This window comes from Solanum dulcamara, chromosome 7, assembly GCF_947179165.1.
Source record: "Solanum dulcamara chromosome 7, daSolDulc1.2, whole genome shotgun sequence".
NCBI lineage: Eukaryota > Viridiplantae > Streptophyta > Magnoliopsida > Solanales > Solanaceae > Solanum > Solanum dulcamara.
In genome coordinates, this window is record NC_077243.1 from 18,516,403 (window position 1) to 18,540,699 (window position 24,297).

General features: G+C 33.9%; 2 protein-coding genes across 4 annotated transcripts; one reads left to right on the forward strand and one right to left on the reverse strand.

Annotated features, from left to right (window-relative positions):
• The first annotated feature begins 4,198 nt into the window (after positions 1-4,198).
• LOC129895175 (uncharacterized) lies at positions 4,199-5,086 on the forward strand. The gene has a single exon (XM_055970853.1). The coding sequence runs from the start codon at positions 4,327-4,329 to the stop codon at positions 5,050-5,052; it is 726 nt and encodes a 241-aa protein (XP_055826828.1). The 5' UTR covers positions 4,199-4,326; the 3' UTR covers positions 5,053-5,086.
• A 6,940-nt stretch (positions 5,087-12,026) lies between these two features.
• Positions 12,027-19,720, reverse strand: LOC129895681 (uncharacterized). Of its 3 annotated transcripts, none has more exons than XM_055971419.1 (10): positions 19,544-19,720; positions 16,803-17,014; positions 16,391-16,524; positions 16,125-16,169; positions 15,973-16,026; positions 15,282-15,386; positions 14,995-15,195; positions 14,640-14,725; positions 12,737-13,713; positions 12,027-12,641 (listed from the first exon to the last, which is right to left on the reverse strand). In XM_055971419.1, the coding sequence occupies exons 2-10, from the start codon at positions 16,981-16,983 to the stop codon at positions 12,373-12,375; spliced, it is 2,052 nt and encodes a 683-aa protein (XP_055827394.1). In that variant the 5' UTR covers positions 16,984-17,014; positions 19,544-19,720; the 3' UTR covers positions 12,027-12,372. The 3 variants fall into 3 exon arrangements, with proteins under 3 accessions (XP_055827394.1, XP_055827395.1, XP_055827396.1); XM_055971420.1 differs by having other exon boundaries at positions 19,540-19,720; XM_055971421.1 differs by lacking the exon at positions 19,544-19,720 and adding an exon at positions 17,885-17,935.
• Between the last annotated feature and the right edge of the window lie 4,577 nt (positions 19,721-24,297).

The window sequence follows — 24,297 nt, forward strand, 5'->3', positions numbered from 1 at the left end:
GGTTAGGTCTGCGTACACTCTACCCTCCCCAAACCCCACATAGTGGGATTATACTGGGTTTGTTGTTGTTGTATTCATGCTATTAAAAAGTCACTATTTATTTACATTGAAATTTTTCGTTGAAAAATGTACAACACTATTTTCTTTTGGTTGAATCAATAAGAAAAAAGAACAATGATATTTCCACGTGGGAAAATTAGGAAGTTTTTCAGCGAAAATATGTTTCTGTTATCCCATTTCATATGAAATTACTTTTGTGTGTGAAATAATAATTTTGCCCTTTATCTTAGCGTTTTCATGCTTATTATGTGCTGCGGGAATGGTTAGTGTGGTCCACGATGTGATCGGATGAGATTTTGGTGATTTTGAGCCTTTTGACTTGAGTTATATTGAGATAGTTGACTTTGATCAATATTACGAGATTCGAGCGTCAGATGATGATTCTGTCAGTTCCGTTGCGTCTGGAACGTCGAGTTTGGTCTAGTAGGGTGGTTGGTTAGAGACCTTAGGTTTCATTTTGGATGTTTAGGTGAGAAGTTGGAAATTTTGGTCATAATATTTTTTTTTTGAAAATCCAACGATTTCATTGAGTCGAAATGTCGATTTTAGTAGGATAGTATATCCGATTTATTTTTATCAGACTCCAAACGAATTTTGAGGATTCAATCGGAGACTTGGAGTTATAACATTTTCTGGTTTTTGGTGCAGATCTTCTTCTTCGCGATCGCGGCAATCAGGCATGCGTTCACGAAGAGTTACATTCATAGTGTTTCGCAATTGCGGCTTGATGGCTCGTGTTCGCGATGGGTCACCAGTGGTAAGCTTCGCGATTGTGGCATTCTGCCAGCGTTCACAATGCCCTTTTTCATGTGCTCTGAGATTATGGGAGTTAGTGACCGGCGAACGCGATGAGTAAAAATTGCATGAACAATGTGTAAGTCGGAATTTTGACCCTCGTTCCTCATTTCCTTCATATTTACTTGTTTGGGTGCTTGAGAAAAAGGATTTTTTGAGAACTTTCTTGGAAAATCTCGTTTGGGTAAGTTTCTCTATCAATTTTTATTCGCTTTCTTCAAATTTTATCTTCCAAAATATTTCAAAATCAAGATTTTAAGTATGGATTTTGGGGATTTTCATCCAAATTGAAAAATTGGTTTTTCTTTGATTTCGAACTCGTTTCTATCTTGATTTTAATTGATTTTTCAACCACGAACTTCTTTTTACTTGTATAGCTTGATTTTCAAATAAAATTTTAATTTTAACCTTCTTGATTTCAAAGATATTTTTGGACGATTTTAACTTTGATTCCTAACTTTAGCAATATGGGTATTGTTGGAGTCCTTTTGATGTATACTTTCTATTCTTGAAAGTTGAAAATTGTTTTGGAGTCGGTGTTTGAGGAGAAAGCTCCAGTAGAATTGTTCGAGTGAAGTTTTCGACCTTTGAGATAGATTTGGCTTATCTTTCTTCTAGACTGAGTTGAGTAATTAATCGTTCTTGTTAATTAGGTTATGGAATGGGATCGTACATGAGTTTGTGGAGTTGTAAATTTGTGAACTATGTTATTTCACCTGTGTCGGGGACGTATGTGATATCGTTATTCAATTTGAGAGCAAGTGATTTATGAGATTGCCCGTGAGAGGGGTTTTAAGTTGATTATCCTTATGTGTTGATGTGAAATGCCCGAGAGAGGAGCTTGAGATGAGTTTTATCACTTCTTATCATGAAATAAATGTTTTTCAAAAAGATAAATACATTTTTCAAATGACTTTTTCCACTACTTTTGCCATGCGATTACATACATCATGATTTAAAAAGATTTTAGAATTTGAGCCTATATATCTATTGAGTTGATTTTGCCTCTGTTTTTTACATGTTGTGATGCATTCATCCTATCATTGTCCATGGGAAGTTGAGAATTATGGAAATACTATTTTTGAGAAAGAAAATGAGACACCTTATATATCCTTAACCATGATCGAAGTGGCAAGTTGATGAGATATTGAGATCATGAAATTTGGTAGCTGGACTGCAAGTCCCCCATGGGTCCTTGTCTTGGGAGCTAGAGGCTTGACAAGGTGTATACGGTAGGTTGTGCAACAACCTTGATTCCACCACATTATTATTTCATCATTTCATTGCATTGCATTGGTCATCTCTGTTATTGTGAATCTTGACTTCCAATATAAATAGTTGTGTGTAGCTTTGCTTATTTACTTTACTCGCGCTGTTCTTATATAAATTGATGGCACCAACGCCGGAATGAAACTTTTCTCTATGCAAGTGAAAGTGTTTCATAGTTTATTTTCATAAGTTTGGGTTGAGTTATCTATCTTATACTGAGTCGGTCAAACATACTTAGTACATGTGGATTGTATTCACTCTCTACTTCTATATCCTTTTAGTGCAGTCCTAGTCAGGGCATTTTCCGTGGTGGCTGAGCAAATCTAACGGATTATGTTCATTCAGAGTCATGGTCAGATCTTGCTTTCCGGATCGTCATTTGACTCTTATCTATCTATTTCAGTCATTATTTTTTATTTCAAAGGCTTGTGATGCATTTTGAAATTCTAAGTTGTAGCAGATGCTCTTTATGCTTATAATGCCAGGTTTTGAGAACTTCTTTGTCGAATCTCATTTATCTTTCGTTTATGACCTGGCTTCACTCTAGGAGTCTCGTATGTGATTTGATCTTTTTTCCGCTATATTTAAAGTATCATTGAGTTGGAAAGTTAGGCTTACACATCAGGTGGGGTTTGAGGTGTGTGCTATCATGACCTCTATTTTTGAATCGTTACAATTTCCCACTATGCATTTTTTCAGTAGATTGAAAAATCATATTTTATAATATAAAATTTTCGTTGATTCGAGATGAAAAAAATCTATATTTCTAATAGTATCAATATTTAAATAGTGCAATCTTGGAATATTTCACCAACGCCACAATCCCCTCATATTTTTTTTATTCAAACTCAATTCATATTATCATCATATCAAGCTATTTCAAAACAAACTATAATAATTTTCTATTAATAATCATATAAGTTGAACTAAATTAATAATTTTATATTAATAACAATATAAGTTGTAATATTTTTTTTTAATTCAATCTTGATTATTAGTTAGAGGACATAAGTAAGTTAAAAATATAATTAAGAGGCATATTTAATAAAATAGGTGAATAAAGAGTCTGTTTAGATCTTTTACGATAATAAGAAAACATTTCTAACCTTTTAATCATTAGCGATATAAACTAATACACTTATTAATATATTTGGAAATTTACTTTAATTTCTTTGAGAAGCTCACGGTCGCCTAAAGACAAAAGCCTTACCTAGTAAACAAAGCACATTGATTCAGATGTCATTTGATACGAGGATAAAAGAAAAATGATATCGAGATAAAATATAAAATTATTTTATTTTATATTTTATTAAAGGTTAATTTAATGCTTATAATTTTCTATTTTTTTAATTTTGTTGATATTTATTAACTTACTTAATTTGATTATAGGATTATTTGATTTAATGTTATTTTGTTATTATCTGTTATTTTTTTTATATTTTTATTATGTTTTTTTTAGTTTATCATATTATAAGTTGATAGCTTATCAAAAATAATTTTTTTTGTCTTACTTCAAAATTAAAAATAAAATCTGCATACATACTATCTTTCTCATATTTCACTTTGTAAAAATATACAGAATATATTGTTGTTGGTAGATTTTATTTAAAATATTAAGTAATTAAATTTGAAATTGCTTTTCCTATCATTTATAACTAATCTTAAAATATTTTAATTTCAATATTTGTATAAATAACATGATAAATAATTTTGAGATTAATTAATACCCTTAAGTAAACACCGGAAAAAAAAATAACCTTATATTTTATTTATAAATTATTTCTTCTATCCCATTTTATGCGATACTTTTTTTTCATGCATTTCAAAAGAATATTACTTTATTGTAATTATAAATAATTTAATTTTAAAATTTTCTTTTTACTCTCAATCACATAAATATTTAAAAATTATTTTAAATCACAAATTTTTTTAAAAAAATTCATAAATATCATATCAAGTCAAAATATATCATATAAAACAAAAAAAATATTTTTTAAATTATTATCTCTTATTCCTCGTATTTTTGCTACGTCGGCTCTTTTCAGCCACGTATTTTATCCAACACCTCCAACTGCCACGCGTACTTCTGATCTCCTCCCCTGACCATCTCTTACTATTATACTCTTCTCCTCACAGTCACAGTAGTTCAAAAATTAACAAAAATCACCATAAAAAAAACCAACAAAATTTCTTAAAGAAAAAATGTCAGGTGGGGTTGGTCCATCTAGTGACATTCTTAAAGATGATAACTTTTCACCTGAAGACGTGAAGAATTCCCAGAAAAAACCACAACAGCAAGAAAACAGAGGATTCTTCACTTTCCGACAGCTCAACATCCTCGCCCTCATAATCATCTTCTCTTCTAGTGGCATGGTGAGTCTTGAAGATTTTGCTTTCGTCCTATTCTCCCTAATTTACATCTACTTCATCTCCAAAATTGCCTTTCCTCTAATTTCTCCTAAAACAGAGCTTTCCCCTGTTTTCGGAGAGAAAAACAGAGCATTAAATATTTACGTCTCAATTGGAGCTCTGATAGGATTATTCCTCCCAGTACTTTATATTTTCGAAGGAATTTATGAGGGAGATAAAGAAGGTATCAAAGCAGCAGCCCCGCATGTTTTCTTGCTGGCTAGCCAAGTTTTCATGGAAGGAGTGACGTTTACCGATAAATTTTCGCTGCCTGTAAGAGTTTTTGTTCCAGTTTTTTACAATTCGAGGAGGATTTTTACGATTATGGAGTGGTTGAAGAGTGAAATATCTAAAGTAGATGAAGAATATGGAGGGAATTTGAGAAGGGTGTATATGGGTAGAGCTTTAGCTTCTGCGAATATGGTGTTTTGGTGTTTTAATTTGTTTGGTTTCTTGTTGCCTGTGTATCTTCCTAAGGCCTTTAAGATATACTACTGTGGCCGCAAATTAAAAGATTGATTAATGTATAATTATTTTCTTTTGGCCTTTTGTTTTCATCTTGCAAAGAATTCAAGTAGTTTTAGTATGTATATTAATGGTGACATATAAATGGATTTGCATTTCTCTTTGAGAATCTATCTGTGCATTATTTAATTTGATCGAGAAAGAAAGGATATGCATAATACAATTACTGCAAATATTGTTGTTTTGGATATTGGAAATTTCAATTTACAGTTCTTTAACAAGAGGGAGAAAGATTCTAATTATTAATGTTGAACTTAATAAATTTTGTGTTAAAAGAACAAGTGGTTCAGGTGGTTGCACACTTGAATTGGCCACCGGTGCAAGTGGTTGTCCACCTGAATTGATTTTCTTCTTTACGTGGGGCCTACTATAAGTTATCCATTTGTTCTTTTATTTTATAGCTATAAATTGGTCATTTTGCAATGAAACGAAAAATCTAGAAACACACAGATACGGTAATTTTCTCTCTTTCTCTCTCTCACTATTTTTATTTCTAATTAATTTACAAAGTTAGTTTATTTTATAACACGTTATTAGTACGAAGTTTTAATTTTTTTCTTCAGAAAATTAACTTCTATATCAGGTATATCTACTGAAAAAATTTAATTTTAATTCTCTTTGTTATTTTTAAATTAATTTTCATCATGTCAAACTTTTTAAAATTGATATTTCTAGCAAAAATTATTTATAATGGGTACTTGATGCTGAAATTCACCTTACCGCTAAGGGTGTTGGTGATGCTATAATCGAAGAAAATAAAATATCTAGTTAGGGATAAAGCGAAGGTTATGATTTTTCTTCTTTATCATCTAAGATGAAAGCCTGAAGGTTGAATACTTGACAGTGAAAGATTCACTTAAATTGTAGAAAGATTTAAAAGGGTGGTATGACCACCTCAAGGCAACGGTATTGCCAAGAACTCGTTATGAACGGATGCATTTATGATTTCAAGATTTTAAAATTGTAATTGAGTATAATTTTTTTGTATTTAGAATAATTTTTCAATTAAAATTATGTGGAGAAACTATAAATGATGAAGACATGTTGGAAAAGACACTAACTACTTTTCATATCTCTAATATGATATTACAACAGCAATATCGTGAAAAATGTTTTCAAAAATACTCTGAATTGATTTCATGCCTTCTGGTGACTGAGCAATATAATGCTCTTTTAATGAAAAATCATGAAGTCCGTCCCACTGAAACTGTTCTGTTATTAGAAAAAAATGTGGTAGAAGTACATGACCAGTCTAAAAGAAGACAAAATAAAAATCAAGACCACAATAATGTGCGTGGATATGACAATAGCAGAAGACGATATAATAATCGTTGTAGTGTTGGTCAACATAAAAGGGAGAACAATATGAGTTCCCAAAGTGGCACTTCAAGAAGTAACTGTCATCGTTATGGCATGAAAGGCCACTGAAAAAATGAATGTCGAACGCTTGAGCATTTTGTAAGGCTTTATCAAAATTCCTTCAAAAGAAAGACAAATAGAGGTAGTGCCTCTTCTTCTAATGCTCGGATAGAGTCACACTTGACATTTGAAAATAATATTGAGGCAAGACCTTCACATAATGATAATATTGAATCAAATCTGACTTTGAAGGATGATGTAATGACCTTGAAGCACATGGCTAGTCTGAAAGAAGACAAAATAAAAATAAAGATCACAATAATGTGCGTGGACGTGGCAATGGCAGAAGACGATATAATAATCATCGTAGTGATGGTCAACATAAAAGGTAGAACAATATGAGTTCTCAAAGTGGCCCTTCAAAAAGTAACTGTCATCGTTGTGGCATGAAAGACCATTGAAAAAATGAATGTCGGACGCCTGAGCATTTTATAAGACTTTATCAAAATTTCTTCGAAAAAAGGCAAATAGAGGTGGTGCATTTTCTTCTAATGCTCGCATAGAGTCACACTTGACATTTGAAAATAATATTGAGGCAAGACCTTCGCATAATGATAATATTGAATCAAATCTGACTTTGAAGGATGGCGATTTTAATGACCTCAATGATATTACTCATTTGGTGGTTGAAGATTTTTTTAGGGATTATAATTGATGTTTAATTTCGTTATATGATTTTCAATATGTTGTCGTTCTTATGTACTTTTGATTATCATGATTTTTCATTTAAAAGAAAAAAAGAAAAAAAGACTTATGTTTTTCTAGCAATATTAGTACTTATTTTATCTCTTATAATGTGTTTTTATTTTATGAAGATAAATAAATTTCTCAGTCTTCAATTGGAATCAAGATGAGTAATGGAGATATGTGTCTTTTGGATAGTGCCACAACTCATACAATATTAAAAGAAAAAAAATATTTCTGTAATTTGATTATAAAAAAGACATATGTCAATACAATATCCGATAATACAAAATTGATTGAAGGCTCTGAAAGAGCGGCCTTATTACTATCTGAAAGAACAATATTGATAATTGATAATACATTGTATTGTAGTAAGTCTCAAAGAAACTTGTTAAGTTTCAAGGTTATTCACCAAAATGGCTATCATATTGAGACTGCAAATGAAGGAAATGTTGAATACCTTTATATTACTACAATGAATGCGGAGAAGAAAATTATGCACGAAAAATTACCTACACTTTCTTCTGGATTGTACCATACAAATATTGGTACTGTTGAATCACATGTCATAGTAAATAAAAGATTTACTGATTCTAATGATTTTATCATTTTTATGACCGGTTGAGCCATTCCGATTATAATATGATGCGTAGAATTATTGAGAATTCACATGGACACACTTAGAAGAATCAGAAAATTCTTCAATCTAAGTAATTCTCTTGTGTTGTCTGTTCCAAAAAAAATGATTATTAAACCATCAGCAACTAAGGTTGGGATTGAATCCCCTACGTTTCTGGAACGTATACAAGGTGATATATGTGGGTAATTCACCCTTCATGTGGATCATTTAAATATTATATGGTTTTGATAGATGCATCTACAAGATGGTCACATGTGTGCTTATTATCAACTCGTAACATGGCTTTTGCGAGATTGTTAGCTCAAATTATAAGGTTAAGAGCATAATTTCCAGATTATGTAATAAAGACAATTCGTCTTGATAATGATGGTGAATTTAAATCTCAATCTTTTAATGATTATTGTATGTCGATTGAAATAAAAGTTGAGCACCCGGTCGCTCATGTTTATACTCAAAATGGTCTAACAGAATCATTGATTAAACTCCTCTAATTGATAGCTAGACCATTGTTAATGAGGAAAAAACTTTCTCTTTCGATATGTTGGCATGCTATTTTGCATGCAGCAGCACTTGTACGCATAAGGCCAATAATTTTTCATGAATTTTTCCCATTACAGTTGGCTTTTGAAAGGAAGCCAAATATATCCCAGCTTAGAATATTTGGGTGTGCGTTATATGTTCAATTTTGTTCCACCGCATCGCACAAAGATGGGTCCCCAAAGAAGATTGGGAATAAATATTGGGTATGAATCTCTTTCTATTATAAAATATTTGGAACCTATGGCTGAAGATTTATTTACGGCAAGATTCGCTGATTGTCATTTTGATGAATTAGTATACCCAACATTAGAGGGAGAACATAAGCAATTGGAAAATGAGATAGATTGAAATTCATTGTCACTATTTTATTTAAATTCTTGAACAAATCAATGTGAGCAAGAAGTTCAAATGATGATTTATTTGTAGAATATTGGAAATTAATTGCCGGATGCAATTACTAACCTTCCACGGGTTACTAAATCGCATATCTCAGCTGCTAATGCTCAAGTTCGAGTTGATGTCCCGATAGGACAACTTGTTCAAGCAAATGAGTCTAGTCCATGCTTAAAACGTGGAAGAGCAATTGATTCCAAAGATTAAAATTCTCGGAAAAAAAAAGGAATAAATGATCAAGATAATCATAATTTGGGGGCAATTGCTCAAGAAAAGCCCAGAGACACAACAAATGGTGATACCACCGAGGAGGTCAAAGTACCTGAACATAATGAGAATGAAGAAATCTCAATAAGTTATGTCTCGACAGGAAAATGGTGGAACCGAATGATATTATGGTCGATAATATTTTTGCTTATAATGTTGCCATTGAAATAATACAACAAGATAAGGATCTTGAACTAAAATCTGTCGATGAATGTAGACAGAGAAATGATTGGCCAAAATGGAAGGATGAAATTCAAGCAGAGTTAACTTCACTTGAAAAATGTGAAATTTTTGGATCAATAATTCGAACACCTGAAGGTGTCAAGCAGTAGGGTACAAATGGATTTTTGTGCGCAAACGAAATGAAAAAGGTGAAGTCGTAAGATATAAAGCACAACTTGTAGATTAAGATTTTTCGCAAAGGCCTGACATTGATTATATAGAAACATATTCCCTTGTGGTGGATGCAATTACCTTCAGGTATCTAATGAATTTGGCAGTTCATGAAAAGCTTGAAATGCACCTAATGGACGTGGTCACTACCTATTTATATGGCTCATTGGACCATGATATTTTTATGAAAATTCTTGAAGGGTTTAAATTGCCTGAAGCATACAAGGATTTTCGAGAAACTTGCTCAATAAAACTTCAGAAATCCTTATACGGCTTGAAACAATTAGGACACATGTGGTATAATCGTCTTAGCAAATATTTGCTAAAAGAAGGATATAAAAATAATTCGATTTGCCCTTGTGTCTTTATGAAAAGGTCTGGATCTGAATTTGTCATAATAGCAGTATATGTTGATGATTTGAATATTATTGGAACTCCGGAAGAACTTTCAAAGGCAGTAAAATATCTGAAAAGGGAGTTTGAAATGAAAGACCTCGAAAAGACAAAAAATTGTCTTGGTCTACAAATTGAACATTTTACAAACATATACTGAAAATATTTTAAAAAGATTTTATATGGATAAAGCACATCCATTCAGTACCCCAATGGTTGTGGGATCTCTTGATATTAATACATATCCATTTCGACCTCATGAAAATGATGAAGAGCTTATCGGTGCTGAAATACCATATTTTAGTGCAATTGGTACATTAATGTATCTTGCCAACAATTTTAGATCAGATATAACTTTATCTGTAAGCTTGTTATCAAGATTTGGTTATTCTCCAACACAAAGACACTGGAATAAAATTAAACATATATTCAGATACCTCTGAAGGACCATTGATATGAGATGTTTTACTCAAATAAATTCACGTCACAATTGATTGGTTACACAGATGCGGGGTATTTGTCTGATCCCCATCGATCGCAGATAAGCTATTTATTTACATGTGGTAGTACAGCTATATCATGGCATTCAACAAAGCAAACTATGATTGCCATTTCCTCAAATCATGCAGAAATAATAGTCATCATAAAGCAAGTCGAGAATGCGTTTGGTTAAGATCAATAACTCAACACATTCAAAAAATATGTGGCCTTTCTTTGAAAAGAGACGTTCCAACAATATTGTATGAACATAATATTGCATGTATAGCTCAACTGAAGGGAGGATACATCAAAGGAGACAGAACAAAACATATTTCACCAAAATTCTTTTTTAGTCATGATCTTCAAAAGAAAGGTGAAATAGATGTCCAAAAAGTTCGTTCAAGTGACAATTTAGCAGATATGTTTACCAAGGCATTATCGACTTCAACCTTTGAGAAAATGAGATATAAAATTGGAATGCGTCGTCTCCAAAATATCAAATGAAGTTTTCATCAGGGGGAGTAAAATACACGTTGTACTCTTTTTTTCTTAACCAAGGTTTTGTCCCACTGAATTTTTCCTGGTAAGGTTTTTAATGAGGTAGTACTCAAAGAGTATTACCAGAAGTTGTGTACTCTTTTTCCTTCATTAGGCTTTTTCCCACTGAATTTTTTCTAGTAAGATTTTAACGAGGCACAACATCTATGGGTGTTCACGATAATTATGTATATTATTTATTGTAAAGTTTTTAATAAGACACATTTCACATGGACATCCAAGGGCGAGTGTTAAAAAATAAGTGGTACAATTGGTTGTCCACTTGAATTTGTCATAGGTGCAAGTGGTTGTCCACTTGAATTGTTTTTCTTCTTTACGTGGGGCCCACTGCAAGTTGCCCATTTGTTCTCTTATCATATGGCTATAAATTGGTCATTTTGCAATGAAATGAAAAATATAAAAACACACAAATACAGCAATTTCCTCTCTTTCTCTCTTTATCTCACTATCTCTCTTTCTAATTAATTTGCAAAGTTAGTTTATTTTATAACATTTTGAAATTATTTTTATATTATTGTTTGATTTACATATTCACTGTTGCTTTGGTCCAGCAATTTTCTACTTTCCGAAGATGAGGATAAAGATCTGAATAACCACTATTCTTATACTCACATATGAGATTAGACTGGATAGGTTATTGTCTTCTAGTAATGACATTAATCAGTTAAAAAATGATCGATCTGAATAGCTTCCCAAAGAAATATTGTAAGTCGTGATGAATTATATCACATATGTTGGCATGAACCTTCTATATTTGTTTTCTTAGAGGAAAGAATAAAATCAGCATCCAGTACAGCATAAGAAAGAATGCCAGTATCCAATGGGACCCTGGTAATTCAAGTGTAGAAGTGCTACCTTTTAGCAAAGTCTATTCCGCGATGCAAATCCAGATTAATCTAGTCAGTAGAAGCCTGGAAATGCAGGCGTAGAAGGAAGAGCTTCCTTTTAGCAGGCCCATTGGACGCAACTCCAGATAAATCGAGACAATAAACTTCAAATACCGAATGCTTAAACAAAAGAAAAGAAAGAAGGCTATAAATGAAGGGAAGAGTTCATTTGCATGTGTATTATTCTAAAAGGACCACAAGCACCACTGTCCAACTCGACTGAACATCAAATCCGAAACCAGACAAAACTTACGGCCAGTCAACCATAGCAAATAAGCACCGAAAATACTGGAGAGCTCAGAAAAGAAAGACAAGCAGTTGGTCTGTGAAAGTTGGGACCATTTTTATCAATTGTTTCTATATTCATATATTGTTCAAACTAACATCAGAATTCAGCGAGCTGCCATAGCAGAAAATAATGAGCAATCAGACTCAAAAAATTTTAAACCCAACTTATTACAGAATCTGTAAGCTGCAAAAAGAAGGCTACCCTAGCCAAAATGCGGTAACAACTCCAAGAAGGGGACAGGATATAAGCTACTCTAGAAAACCTTACTTCAACTGTAACTGTGACAGAAGACCACAGGTAAAACGGAACCTCTGCTGGACTGACTAAAAACTGCACAATCAGGTATAATCAGGAAATACTTGTATCCTAAATTATGGTTTTTGCTTTGGAATGTACCTAGTCTTAATAGACTTATCAGGCTTCTGCCTGAACTTGAGCTTAGAATTGCCATAGGACGATAAATTAGAAACTCCAGTATTTGTCTGCTGGTTATCAGCTTTGACAAGAATGCCATGCTCCTGATCATCTGATGTTGGGGCTGCTTCTGAACTGCCGTTTTGCGCATCAGTATGTCCTGAAACCTTGGTGTCATTGGAAAGGACTAATGTAACATGATCTCCGGAGATAGCCTCCTTCCATCCTACATTCAGTTTCAGTCAAGTCAGATGAAAATGAAGTGGAAAATAAGTCAGTAGAAATTTAGAGAGAAGCATGGATAACAGCATAGGGACATACTCTGAGAGAGAAAAGCTTTTGCAGAAATACTGCAAAACCCCAGACCTTGATGAACATTACCATCTGAAACCTGACATGTGTAATTCTTACTTTTGCCAATAGGGTTGTCCATAGAGCACGACCGCAAACAATTTTCAGTGGATGGAGCTTGATTATCCAACTTTCCAGTGGTCACAGCCTCTTCAGGATGTTGTCCACTTCCATGCCTGCTCACAGGCCTCCAAAGTTTCACAGCTGCCCCATTTAACCCACCCTGAAGAGCATCTTGCTTTGCTGGATTCACTACAAGATTACACTTTTGAGGCATGGCTGGTTCTGTGCTGTCGAAGTTCTCTCTTTCTACGGCAGGACCATTACCCAGTTCGGGAGTGCTGAAATTTTTCATTGGAACAGAAATAGAACCAATCATCACTTCACAGTTACTCTGATTTTGATCTATTGCCTCCTCCTGCAGCTCCGGTCTAAAGCGCTCACCATTTAGCACTCTAATTTTTTTTGTCCAAATCTTACTGCCATTAACAGGGGTACCACGGTCTTTAAAAACTCCATGCTTCTGTACTGGATCAAGTTTCTGTACTTGATGATTCTGGTTGTTATGGGAACCATTTCGCCCCATTCTTTGTGATTTTGGCACTTGCCACTGGGTATGGGGGAAATGCCGTCGACTATGTGCAGGTACTGATGGGAGCTCAACATCCTGAATTTCAACCAAATCCAGATGCTGATTAGAGTGATTAGGTTGGGCTTCAATGTCCATATCTTCATTGTTAGAGAATTGTACAAGTTCAAGGCAGGAGGAGGTATCATCAGATACTTCGGGCGTACTTGAGTTAGAATCAGATACTGCAGTTGAAAGGATGGAAGATTCAGCCATTGGAACCTCCAAATCTCCCCTTTCCCAATTTGATTGCTCCCTTTCTCTCTGTTCCTTCTGTCTAAGCTTTTTCAGTTTTTTCCTTTCCAGCAACTCAGCTTGCCTACCAACAAACAAGAAGAATGATGGTGAAAACGAGTTTCTGTAACTGCACAAGTGGATATATAACCATGTATTTTTTTAATAACCGCGAAATCCATAAGGGCTAGGGACGAACAGTTCGGGAACTGGGTGAATAATGGGAACCAACAGTCTCTAGATCAAAGCCCCAGAGGCAAATCGTGTAATTTTATTTTTAAGTGATAACAAATCTTTATTTGAAGTAGGACAGGATTTGTTACGCGTGTCAAATATTTTTCCCTTTTGACTTACGAGTCCCACTTCATTCCCTTGAGGAAACTGCTCAAAAGCTATTGGATTCTCCTCTTTATTCATTCCCAGACATATCAAATCAGTTGGCTAAGAACAATAAGAAAACAAGTGTACCTCATTTAGTGAAATAAGAGCAAAGTTTTCTCCACATAAACAGGATTGTAAATGCAAAAAAATGGCGTTTTCAAAACATGTGAAAATGGTTTATTTTATCTCCTTTGCATTGCTGGGATTGACAACCAAATGAAAAAGTAAAACTGCTTGCTACTCAAAAAGCAATATGCTATTCTGCTTCAAGAAAGGAGGGAATAAACTCCAAGAGCACAACTTCACAACATATAAATCTTTTTCTCAAAATAGTCAAACACCGAGTATGCAGATGTTCCCCTAACACTTCATTCCATACAATAAAAATAACTGCTTTATCAATTACAGACTAGCCACCTGGAACATCATAAAATAAATAATCAACCAAGAGCCATAATTCTTAGTACAATAAAGGGGGGAAAGGGAAAATCTGAAATGCCCCTCTATTAATTACTGACTGTTTACTAAGAACATCAGAAAAATGATGATCAGCCGCGAAAGCCATCATCACTAGTGGGACACATGAAAAGGCAATATCAGAGAACAAAAGCTACGGTAAAATGTGCTCACTTTTTTTTAGCAGCTTCCTCCTCCTCAAATAGCAAATTCTGGCATCTCAAAGCTTCAGCATCTTTGTCTGCAAACCATGCTTTTACCTGAGCATAACAAGACACAAGTCACTGTGGATGTTGGTTTGAAGGACAGGGGTCAATCTGATACGAAGAAAGGAAAAGCTAAACAGAGAATGTTTTGCAACTAACAGCATTTTCAAAAAATGTATCAAGAACAGAACCTAAAATATTCATTTCAATGCAATGTGCTGGCGTTGATTCACATAGACATGTACAGATAGTCAACACACAAAGCTGGCTAGTTCTCAAGAAATAGACAAAAAAGAATAAAGAGGTGAGGTAGAAAGACCTACCAGTTTCTGTTCAAACAGGAAGCTAGTGCAAGCTACCAAGTTTTTCAGCTCAGGACCTTTTCTGGAAGCATCCCCATCAAAAACATATTTTTGAACAGACTCAGCTGTACCAGCACATAAAAATGTTCTTTCGCTAGCATCATCAAGGATGCTAAATAATTCCTGAGAGGTAAGCTTGGCAGGTATAGCTTGGATGAGGTCCTGCAAATTGACTATGAGCATCATTGGCTCTTTTTGCTCAAAGGGTATCGATAGCACTTGACAGGGAGTGGAAATATATTACTTACCAACAAAGCTAAGCCAGCCTTATAATAATCTTGGGGAAGAGTCCAGACCGCCGGTTTTCGCATAGATGTTGCCAGGTCCTGAACAAGTGAAGATCCAGAAAGATCCTGAAAGACGGTAACAACCACAAAATGATCCTTTTAAGTCTGAAGATCAGCAAAATGGCACATTAGAATTTTCTCCTATACAACATTTCAACAGTATCACTTTTTACCACCAGGCTTGTCATAAACAAGCTAGAGATAGCATGGATAGACATTTATATGAAATAAAGAGGTAGTCTGAATAAAACGCAGATCCTTAAATCTCTGCAGTTAGCAATTATTTGTGTGGTGATTATCAGCGCCCATTACATGTCGCCACCTCCCTAACATAAGAATTAAGCAGATATTTTTCTTATAGAAAAAAGGTAGAACATGTAGAATACAAATATGTTATTGTCAACTTCACATATATAGGTCAAGTGATGTAAGAAGCACCTAGCACATCAGCAATAATCATACTACAATCACTGCAAGCAATATGATGATCTTCACTTTATATTTATGTGTCAAATTTTCATGTTAAAGAACTACTTCAAATCCCCAGACCCCACTCTGTGGGAATACACTGGGTATGTTGTTTTTGTAAAGAACTGCTTCAAATTCCAGGGAAATAAATACCTAAACAGAGGGAAAGTGAATCTGTAATTACCTTTATTGAAACATCATGCAATGATACAACTTCCTTAATCTCATCCACTGAGAGCTGCATGTGAATTACACAAACATAAATTACCCCTATGGAACAATGGATACAGAAAAACACCCTATGAGAAAATTTAGGGAGGTGAGATGGGGGAGTACCTTATCCCAAAATGCTCCCAGCAGATCCCTATATTTGCGAGACTCCTGCAAAATTGAAAATATAACAAGATGCACATGGCAGCACATCCACACCCAAATTATTGACAAGTAAACACATCTGCACTAAGTTTTATAATAAGAAATAGCAAAGGTCACCAGAATGGAAATTAAATTGGAAATGGTTATTTACATATGCAAACAGGAAACCATTTTTTCCCTTTTTTGGAAGTATAAAGCTATATAAAGAAAAAAACATCTAGATATACCTTATCAAAGTTTAAGGCTCGACGATGTAGACGCATATGCCTTCGATAATTTATAGGGGAATAAAATTCCCGTGAACATTTTTCACACTTCTGATATTTCGGTGGTGTTAGCATAGGCCAACCACCAGCATTATCTGCACAAAGAGCCACATAAGTCGATCAATTCTCATGGTTTCAACCGGAGCTCCATATGTAAACAATTCTGAGTCCTTTTGATGTTACTAATTAAGTTGATAGGTTCTACATCTAAAAGAAAAGTATGGCCCAACTCATGACATTCTCTATCACCACAAGGTTTTCAAACCAATTGAAATATTGGTGACTTCCCTGACCCACTTCTCTAGTATGCACAAGAACCTAGAGAATGCTGTATGCTATGAATGCAGCCCTTTTGTTTATGTCACTTTGGTACCTTGCGGCTCTAATCCCTGAAGCAGTTGAACCCACTGGACAGGACCATCCCCTGTTCTTGAGAAAGAAAAAAGAGGCTCCTTGCCTATGGCTTGCCTAATTAAGGTATCAAAGGAATCATTTCCCTCGTCTGCTTTCATTGCAGTTGGAGTAGCACCTATGCTGAGCTTTGCAACCGGCATCGATTCTCAATTAATGGTTCATAAAATCAAACTGCAGCAGAAGTTATCAATTAGTTATTGACATTCCAAATTAACATCATCTGCAGCCAAGACAGATATATCTCTATATGCAGGTGGTATGAGTGGTGCTTGTGTAGAATATCTTCATCATGGCAGACAACAACCGCAAAAGATGTGTTTTTTACAGCAGAAATGAAAAAGAGGCAAGAAAAAGTGAATATAACTTGTATTCGTAGACGTAACCTGGAAGAGACACTACTCATAAATCGAATTATGGACATCACAGAATGCCATTGAGTTACAAAAAAATTGCAGCAATAAATGGACTGTAATGAATATTAAAGAAATTACTTGCATGACTAGGAACTGCCCAATGTTAAAACATATTGACCTAAAAAGCCTAATATATAGCAAATCAAAAACAACTGGAGACTAAAAGAGCAAATGAAATGAAATACTTCTATTGATACCTATCCCAGTTATTCTACCAATTTTCACTCAGATGCATAAATTATTTTCTGCAGGTAGCTGAGATCAACATAAAGTAGAAGAAACTCTAGTACTCATTGATCGGAAGGTTCCTGGATGGGAAGTGGGAACTAGGCTTAATGTTTATTTCACTAATCAAAAAAAGGTTCATTTCTCCAGTTTTAAGAAAAAGTCCTAGGTTTGCCTCTAATCCAGAGATGCATACATCCTTCGAAGCTTTTCTGGTTAGCCACGGATAGCTATTTGGGAAAACCAAAACCTACATGGAAGCAGAAACAAGCCCTGGTAACTACTTTTACAAATTCTACAGTGTTCCTTGTTAACTTTATGATATTTAAGCACAGACTGTTCATTTCACAAATTAATTCTCGAGCACTAAATGAGCAGATGATCCCAAGTGTGCATATATTACTTTGTAGTATTTAATTATCTAGCAAGCTTAGTTCCACCATCAACAACTACAACCCGTTTTCATAATTTCTTCCAAGTTCCAAGCATTTAAGATGCAATTGACTCTGTGAAACCTCTAGTAAACTTGTGTGTTTTCCAACCGAAACAATTCGTGCAAGAAAGATGGTTTCTCCAGCATTCATTCAGAAAAACTTCTCTTTCTCCTTCTTTTTTCTAATGCACCTAGAAGAAGAGTTTCAGAAAAGCAAACACATCCTGTCAATGGATGAATATCTAGAGATATAATTGCTTAGAAGGCAATGAAGTCCTAAAGAAAGACCAGATAAGAAAAGATATCTTGCAAATAAGGCTATCAACTAATAAAAAAATAAGACTACCAATTTTCCACCTTCTGTTGTACTGATCATGAGCAAGAGTCTGTTTTTTTTCAAGATCCCAGAAAAATCCAATAGTCTATTAAATATCCCAGAAAAAGCCCAGTGTAGTTGGCTTTTATTGGTACAACTAGATTTCCTTAAAATCTCAACAAGAAAAAGGTTTATTGATTTATGGTGAAGTATACACCAGTCCCTTGAAGATCCCGATCCTGTATACTTACCAAATAGGTCGACAAAAGTAGAAGAGAAACTAAGAGAAAGAGGTAAACTTTGTATTATCACATAATCAGTAATTCAGTCTAGCTGACCAGCTCCAAAAAAACAGCACCTGTCATTATCTTTTGTTTATAGAGAACACAGTTTTTTCCCTAATAACTTCCTAAAATATCCCAACCAAATCTCAAATGTATTTTAAAGCATTCGAGTCTATCCGTTCCAGTTCAATAAAAGATTCCATATGATCGGACCAAACAGATAAAATGTTACTGAAACCTGTGGTTAAAAGTTAAAACTTAAAACTAATGTAGCTTACCTAATCTTATTTCTAACAAGAGAGCCTACTTCACATTTTTCTTCTTAAGTAAAATGTTCTTTCCTAAATATTATGTTTAGGAACCATACCAACAGTATGGATTGTTAAAACATAATGTTTCAAAACTTGTTACTGCATCTAAAAGTATCATTCCCATTAGAAGGTCTGCATTCTCCTTCAATTATGATTTCAACAATGACACATAAGGCAGATCATAGTATTTAACTCGGAACACTGTGCTCAAATATTGGATTCAACTGCATTTAGAATAAGAATGTTAATTAAAGGTGCTTCCCATTACATCGCCAATGTAGAATGAGAACCACAGTTACTGATTGGCACATTGGCATTTATCGCATCAAAAATTGAATTTACTTCAGTAGTCAAATCTCCATAGCAATTATAATATAACACTTATTACACAGCAGAATACACTGCTTACTAATGCATAAACTGCTTCCTATTGCACTTTTGCATCAGTATACATCAAAACTCGTTGCTATAAAATTCTCATAAAACTTCTACACAGTAAAGCAACTCCAAATGAGTACAACAACTCTATGATAAGAATTTTTAGATACAGCAACAACTAGAAGTACACTAATATCAGATCAGAGTAGAACTAACTTGATTAAACGGAAACAAAACGTGCGTCTAATTAGGGTTCAGGTGACGTGATCTGTGATCAGCACGTGCCGGTACAAAATACATACAAAAACGAGAATAGTAAGAGTTCACCATACATACATACCAGCAGTGCGGCAAGGGATCACCGGCGGCCGGAGGGATTGAAAATCGCCGGCGAAAGAGAAAAGTATGTTGATATGTAAGAATGTTTGTATAGCTGGGGCCCTTTATATATGGGGGCAGAGAAGGAGTCGGCGAAATCTGCAGAGGGACCAAAGGGAGGGAGACAGAGAAGTAGGGAAAGTGCGAGAAAATATATATATATATATAACCTTTTGGACATCTATGGAAAATAAATACATATTATTTATACATAGAGAGATTAACAAAATCTATTTTAGAATTCATTAATAGTGTACTAGTTTTCGAGGCCGTTTGTATTGACTTATAAATTGTTTTCAGCTTTTTTTTTAGTGTTTGACTGTTCAACTTAAAGTCATTGTGTGCTTAAAATAAGCCTCAATAAATAGTTGAGTTTATTTGGATGAACTTATTTTAAACAGTTTATAAGTTGAAAACAGCTTATAAGTCAAAAAAAAAGTTGGTCTGCACCTATTTTTAAAAAAAAAAACTTATAAGCAATTTTCAACTTATAAGTTGTTTAAAAATAAATCAATCCAAACAGACTATTAGTAGGAGCATTGTGTTATTATCGAGAAAATAACGCATTAGGTGTTGTAAAATTAAAAAGTGGATGTCATTTGCTTTTCCTCCTTTTTCTTCCCATTTTTTCGTCTCCTTTCCTCCACCAAAAATTGTTCCCTTCACTTGTTAAATCTTTCAATTCGTAGTGGCTATTTATGCAATTAAAAACACGTAAGAATTCTCTCAACTCTCTCTTACTATTTTTTTCTCCTTTATTCTTAATTAACAAGGTAACAAAATGGTAAGAATTTTATTTTCTTAAAATGTAGAATATCTTTAAACTTGAATTTGTTGCTCTTGATATATCTGGAAAAGGCTACTCATCATGAGCACTAGATGCCGAAATACACCTAGAATCAATGGGTCTGGCAGACACCATCAAAGATGACAATATGACATCTAGTCAAGACCGTGCCAAAGCCATGATATTTCTCCGTCATCATCTTGACGAAGGGTTAAAATTACAGTACCTCACATTAAAAGACCCCATTAAACTGTGGAAGAATCTAAAAAAAAGATATGACCACCTGAAGTTGGTCATCCTTCGACAGGCAAGTCATGATTGGCTCAATTTGAGATTGATGGATTTTAAAAATATAATTGAATATAATTCTGTCTTATTTAGAATTATAGCATAGTTAAATTTATGCGGAGAAGAAATTATTGAGCACGACAAACTTGAAAAAACATACTCCACATTTCCACTAACGAATATGCTCCTGCAGCAGCAATATCATGAAAAGAGTTTTAAAAAATATTCTGAATTACTTTTTCACCTTTTTATTGTTGAACGCCACAACGAACTATTAATGAAAAATCACGATAGTCAGTCCATTAGTTCTTTGCCACTTCATGAAGTGAATCAGACAAACTATAATCAATGAGAGAGAGGTCAGGCCCCAATCGTTGTCATGGTCATGGTCGAAATAAAAATTATAGTCATGATGCTCGACTAACACCGAGAAATGATCAGCAATATAAAAAGAAAAGTGAAAACCTAGAAGCTATACCAAAAAAAATTCAGAAAGTATATGTCATAGATGTGGAGGTATGAGGCACTAATCAAGGACCTGTCAGTCATCAAAACGTCTGGTTCAGCTATATCAGGCATCCTTGAAGAGGGCAGAAAATAATTCAGAGACAAACTTTATTTCTGAAGATAATATTGAGCCTATGCATCTGAATGTAATTGATTTCTTTAATTTTTTGGAAGAAAACATGAATATTGATAAGCCTAATAATATTTAAATAATTTAATTTGTCTGTACTAAATAATATGTTTGTATTTTTCTAATCCATGTAAATAAATAAAATTTGTATAATGAGCCATGTTTTAATTATAATATTTACTTTATTTTTTTTTGAAGAAAAATATGGATATGCCTTAAATTTTATTTGGATCAATGATCAATCACAAGGATATTTGTGTAATTGATAGTGGAACGACTCATGCCATTTTTAAAGACGAGAAATATTTTTCTAACTTGCTTAGAAGAAAAACAAATGTTACTACAATTTCTGGTAATTCAAAAATGATTGAAGGTTCCGGAAGATCTACTATATTTTTGTCTAAGGGGACAAAGATTGTTATAGAAGATGCAATGTTCTCTTCTAAATCCTCAAAAAACTTGTTAAGTTTTAAAGATATCCACAAAAATGGATATCGTGTTGAGACACTAAATGAAATGAATATTGACTACCTTGGTATAACCAAGAGTGTCTCAAGTCAGAAATATACTTTGGAAAAATTATCAACTTTGTCGTCTAGTCTATTTTATGCAAAAATTAGCGCAATTGAAGGACATTTGATCATAAATTAGAAGTTTACTGATCTAAATACATTTGTCTATAGCATGATCGAATAGGTCATCCTGAATCAATAATGATGAGACGAATTCTTGAAAATTCAACTGGACATCCGTTAAAGAACCTGAAGATTCTTACAAATGATCAATTTTCATTTGCTGCTTGTTATCAAGATAAATTAATTGCCAGACCATCAACCCTGAAGGTTGGCATCGAATCTCCTGGCTTTTTAGAGCGTATACATGGACATAACCTATTCATCCACCTAGTGGATTGTTTAGATATTTTATGGTCCTAATAGATGCATTATCTAGATGGTCTCTTGTGTGCCTCTTATCATCTCACAATCTGGCGTTTGCAAAGTTGTTGGCACAAATAATAAGATTAAGAGCATAATTCTCAAATTATCCAATTAAGGCTATTCGCCTTGATCACGCTAGAGAATTTATATTCTAAGCTTTTGATGATTATTGTTTATCAATTGGGATAAAAATTGAACATCTTGTTGCTCATGTTCATACTCAAAATGGTCTTGCAAAGTCATTTATTAAGCGCCTACAATTGATGTCAAGACCTGGACTAATGAAAACAAAATTACCAATTACTGTTTGGGGTCATGATGTCTTACATGCAGCAACACTTATATGTCTCAGATTGATAAATTATAATAAATACTCTCCGTCACAATTAGTATTTGGTCATGAGCCAAATATAGCCAATTTACAAATTTTTGATTGTGTGGTATACGTGCCTGTAGCACCACCACAACGTACAAAGATGGAACCTCAACGAAGGTTGGACATATATGTTGGGTTTGACTCACCCTTCATAATTCGCTACCTTGAACCGTTGACAAGAGACTTATTTACTATTCGATTTGCAGATTGTCGGTGTGATGAAACAACTTTCCCATATTTAGGAGGAGAGAAAAAGGAACCCGAAAGAGAAATTGCATGGAAAGATTCATCACTATCTCATTTTGATCCACTACCCGCACATGTGAGCAGGAGGTCCAGAAGATCATCCACTTACAGAAAATAGCAAATCAAATATCAAATGCATTTACTGATTTGAAATGGATAACTAAGTCACATATCTCTGCAGTGAATATGCCTATCCGGATTGATGTTCCAAAAGGACTATCTACTTGTATCATAGCTTCAGAATCCCAAACACACCTGAAGCGTGGTAGACCATTGGGTTCAAAGGATAAATATACTAAAAAGAGAAGCGTGAGAAATAATAAAGATGATACTACAAAAGAACCTCCTAAAGAAGGTCAAGATTTAAGTAATCCTGATATTCCTTAAGAAATCAGTGAACCCGAGACTCAAGTGAATGAAGAACTTTTATTAAGTTCTACCGGTGATGAGATAAATTTAAATCGATTGAAAATCATGATTGATAATATTTTTGCATATAATGTTGCACTTAACCTCATGCACGATAGTGAAAGTCTTGAGCCTAAATCCATCGAAGAATATCGACTTAGATGTGATTGGTCAGAATGGCAAATAGAAATTCAATCAGAATTAAACTCAATTGCTAAACGTGAGGTTTTTGGACCTGTAGTCCAAATCCCTGAAGGTGTAAAACTAGTTGGCTATAAATGGGTTTTTTTTGCAAAAATGAAATGAGAGAAATGAAATTGTAAGATACAAGGCACACCTTGTTGCACAAGGATTCTCTCAAAGACCCGGGGTCAACTATTAAGAAACATATTCACTTGTTATTGATGGAATAACTTTTCAATATATCATCAGTCTAGCTGTACATAAAATTCTTGAAATACATCTAATGGATGTGGTTACAGCTTATCTTTATGGTTCACTTGATAATGAAATTTACATGAAAATTCCAGAAGAATTAAAATTGCCTGAAGTATGTACTAAGTCTCGGGAGATGTACTCAATCAAATTGCAAAGATTATTATATGGTCTGAAACAATCAGGACGTATATGGTATAATCGTCTTAATGAGTACTTGATAAATAAAAGTTATATAAATGATGTCATTTGTCCATGTGTTTTTATTAAGAAAACGGAATTAGAATTTGTTATACTTGCCATTTATGTTGATGAAATAAATTTCATTGGAACCCCTGAAGAGGTCCAAAAGGCAATTGAATATCTAAAGAAAGAATTTTAGATGAAAGACCTTGGAAAGACAAAACTTTGTCTGGGTCTGCAAATTGAATATTTAGCAGACGGGGTCTTTGTCCACTAATCTTCCTACACTAAAAAAATCTTAAAATAATTTTACATGGACAAAGCACATCCATTAAGTATTACAATGATTGTTCGATCACTTGAAGTGGATAAAGTTCCATTTCGACCTCCAAAAGAGAATAAAGAACTTCTTGGTCCT

What these genes read in the sequence shown, in the direction of transcription:
- LOC129895681 (XM_055971419.1), bottom strand. Translation starts at nt 16,983, where the DNA reads ATGCCGGTTGCAAAGCTCAGCATAGGTGCTACTCCAACTGCAATGAAA. An exon ending in GAGCCTTAAACTTTGATAAG is followed by an intron (nt 16,170 to 16,390) that starts GTATATCTAGAT and finishes TCAATTTTGCAG; the next exon opens with GAGTCTCGCAAATATAGGGA. An exon ending in TGGGAGCATTTTGGGATAAG is followed by an intron (nt 16,027 to 16,124) that starts GTACTCCCCCAT and finishes ATTCACATGCAG; the next exon opens with CTCTCAGTGGATGAGATTAA.
- LOC129895175 (XM_055970853.1), top strand. Translation starts at nt 4,327, where the DNA reads ATGTCAGGTGGGGTTGGTCCATCTAGTGACATTCTTAAAGATGATAAC.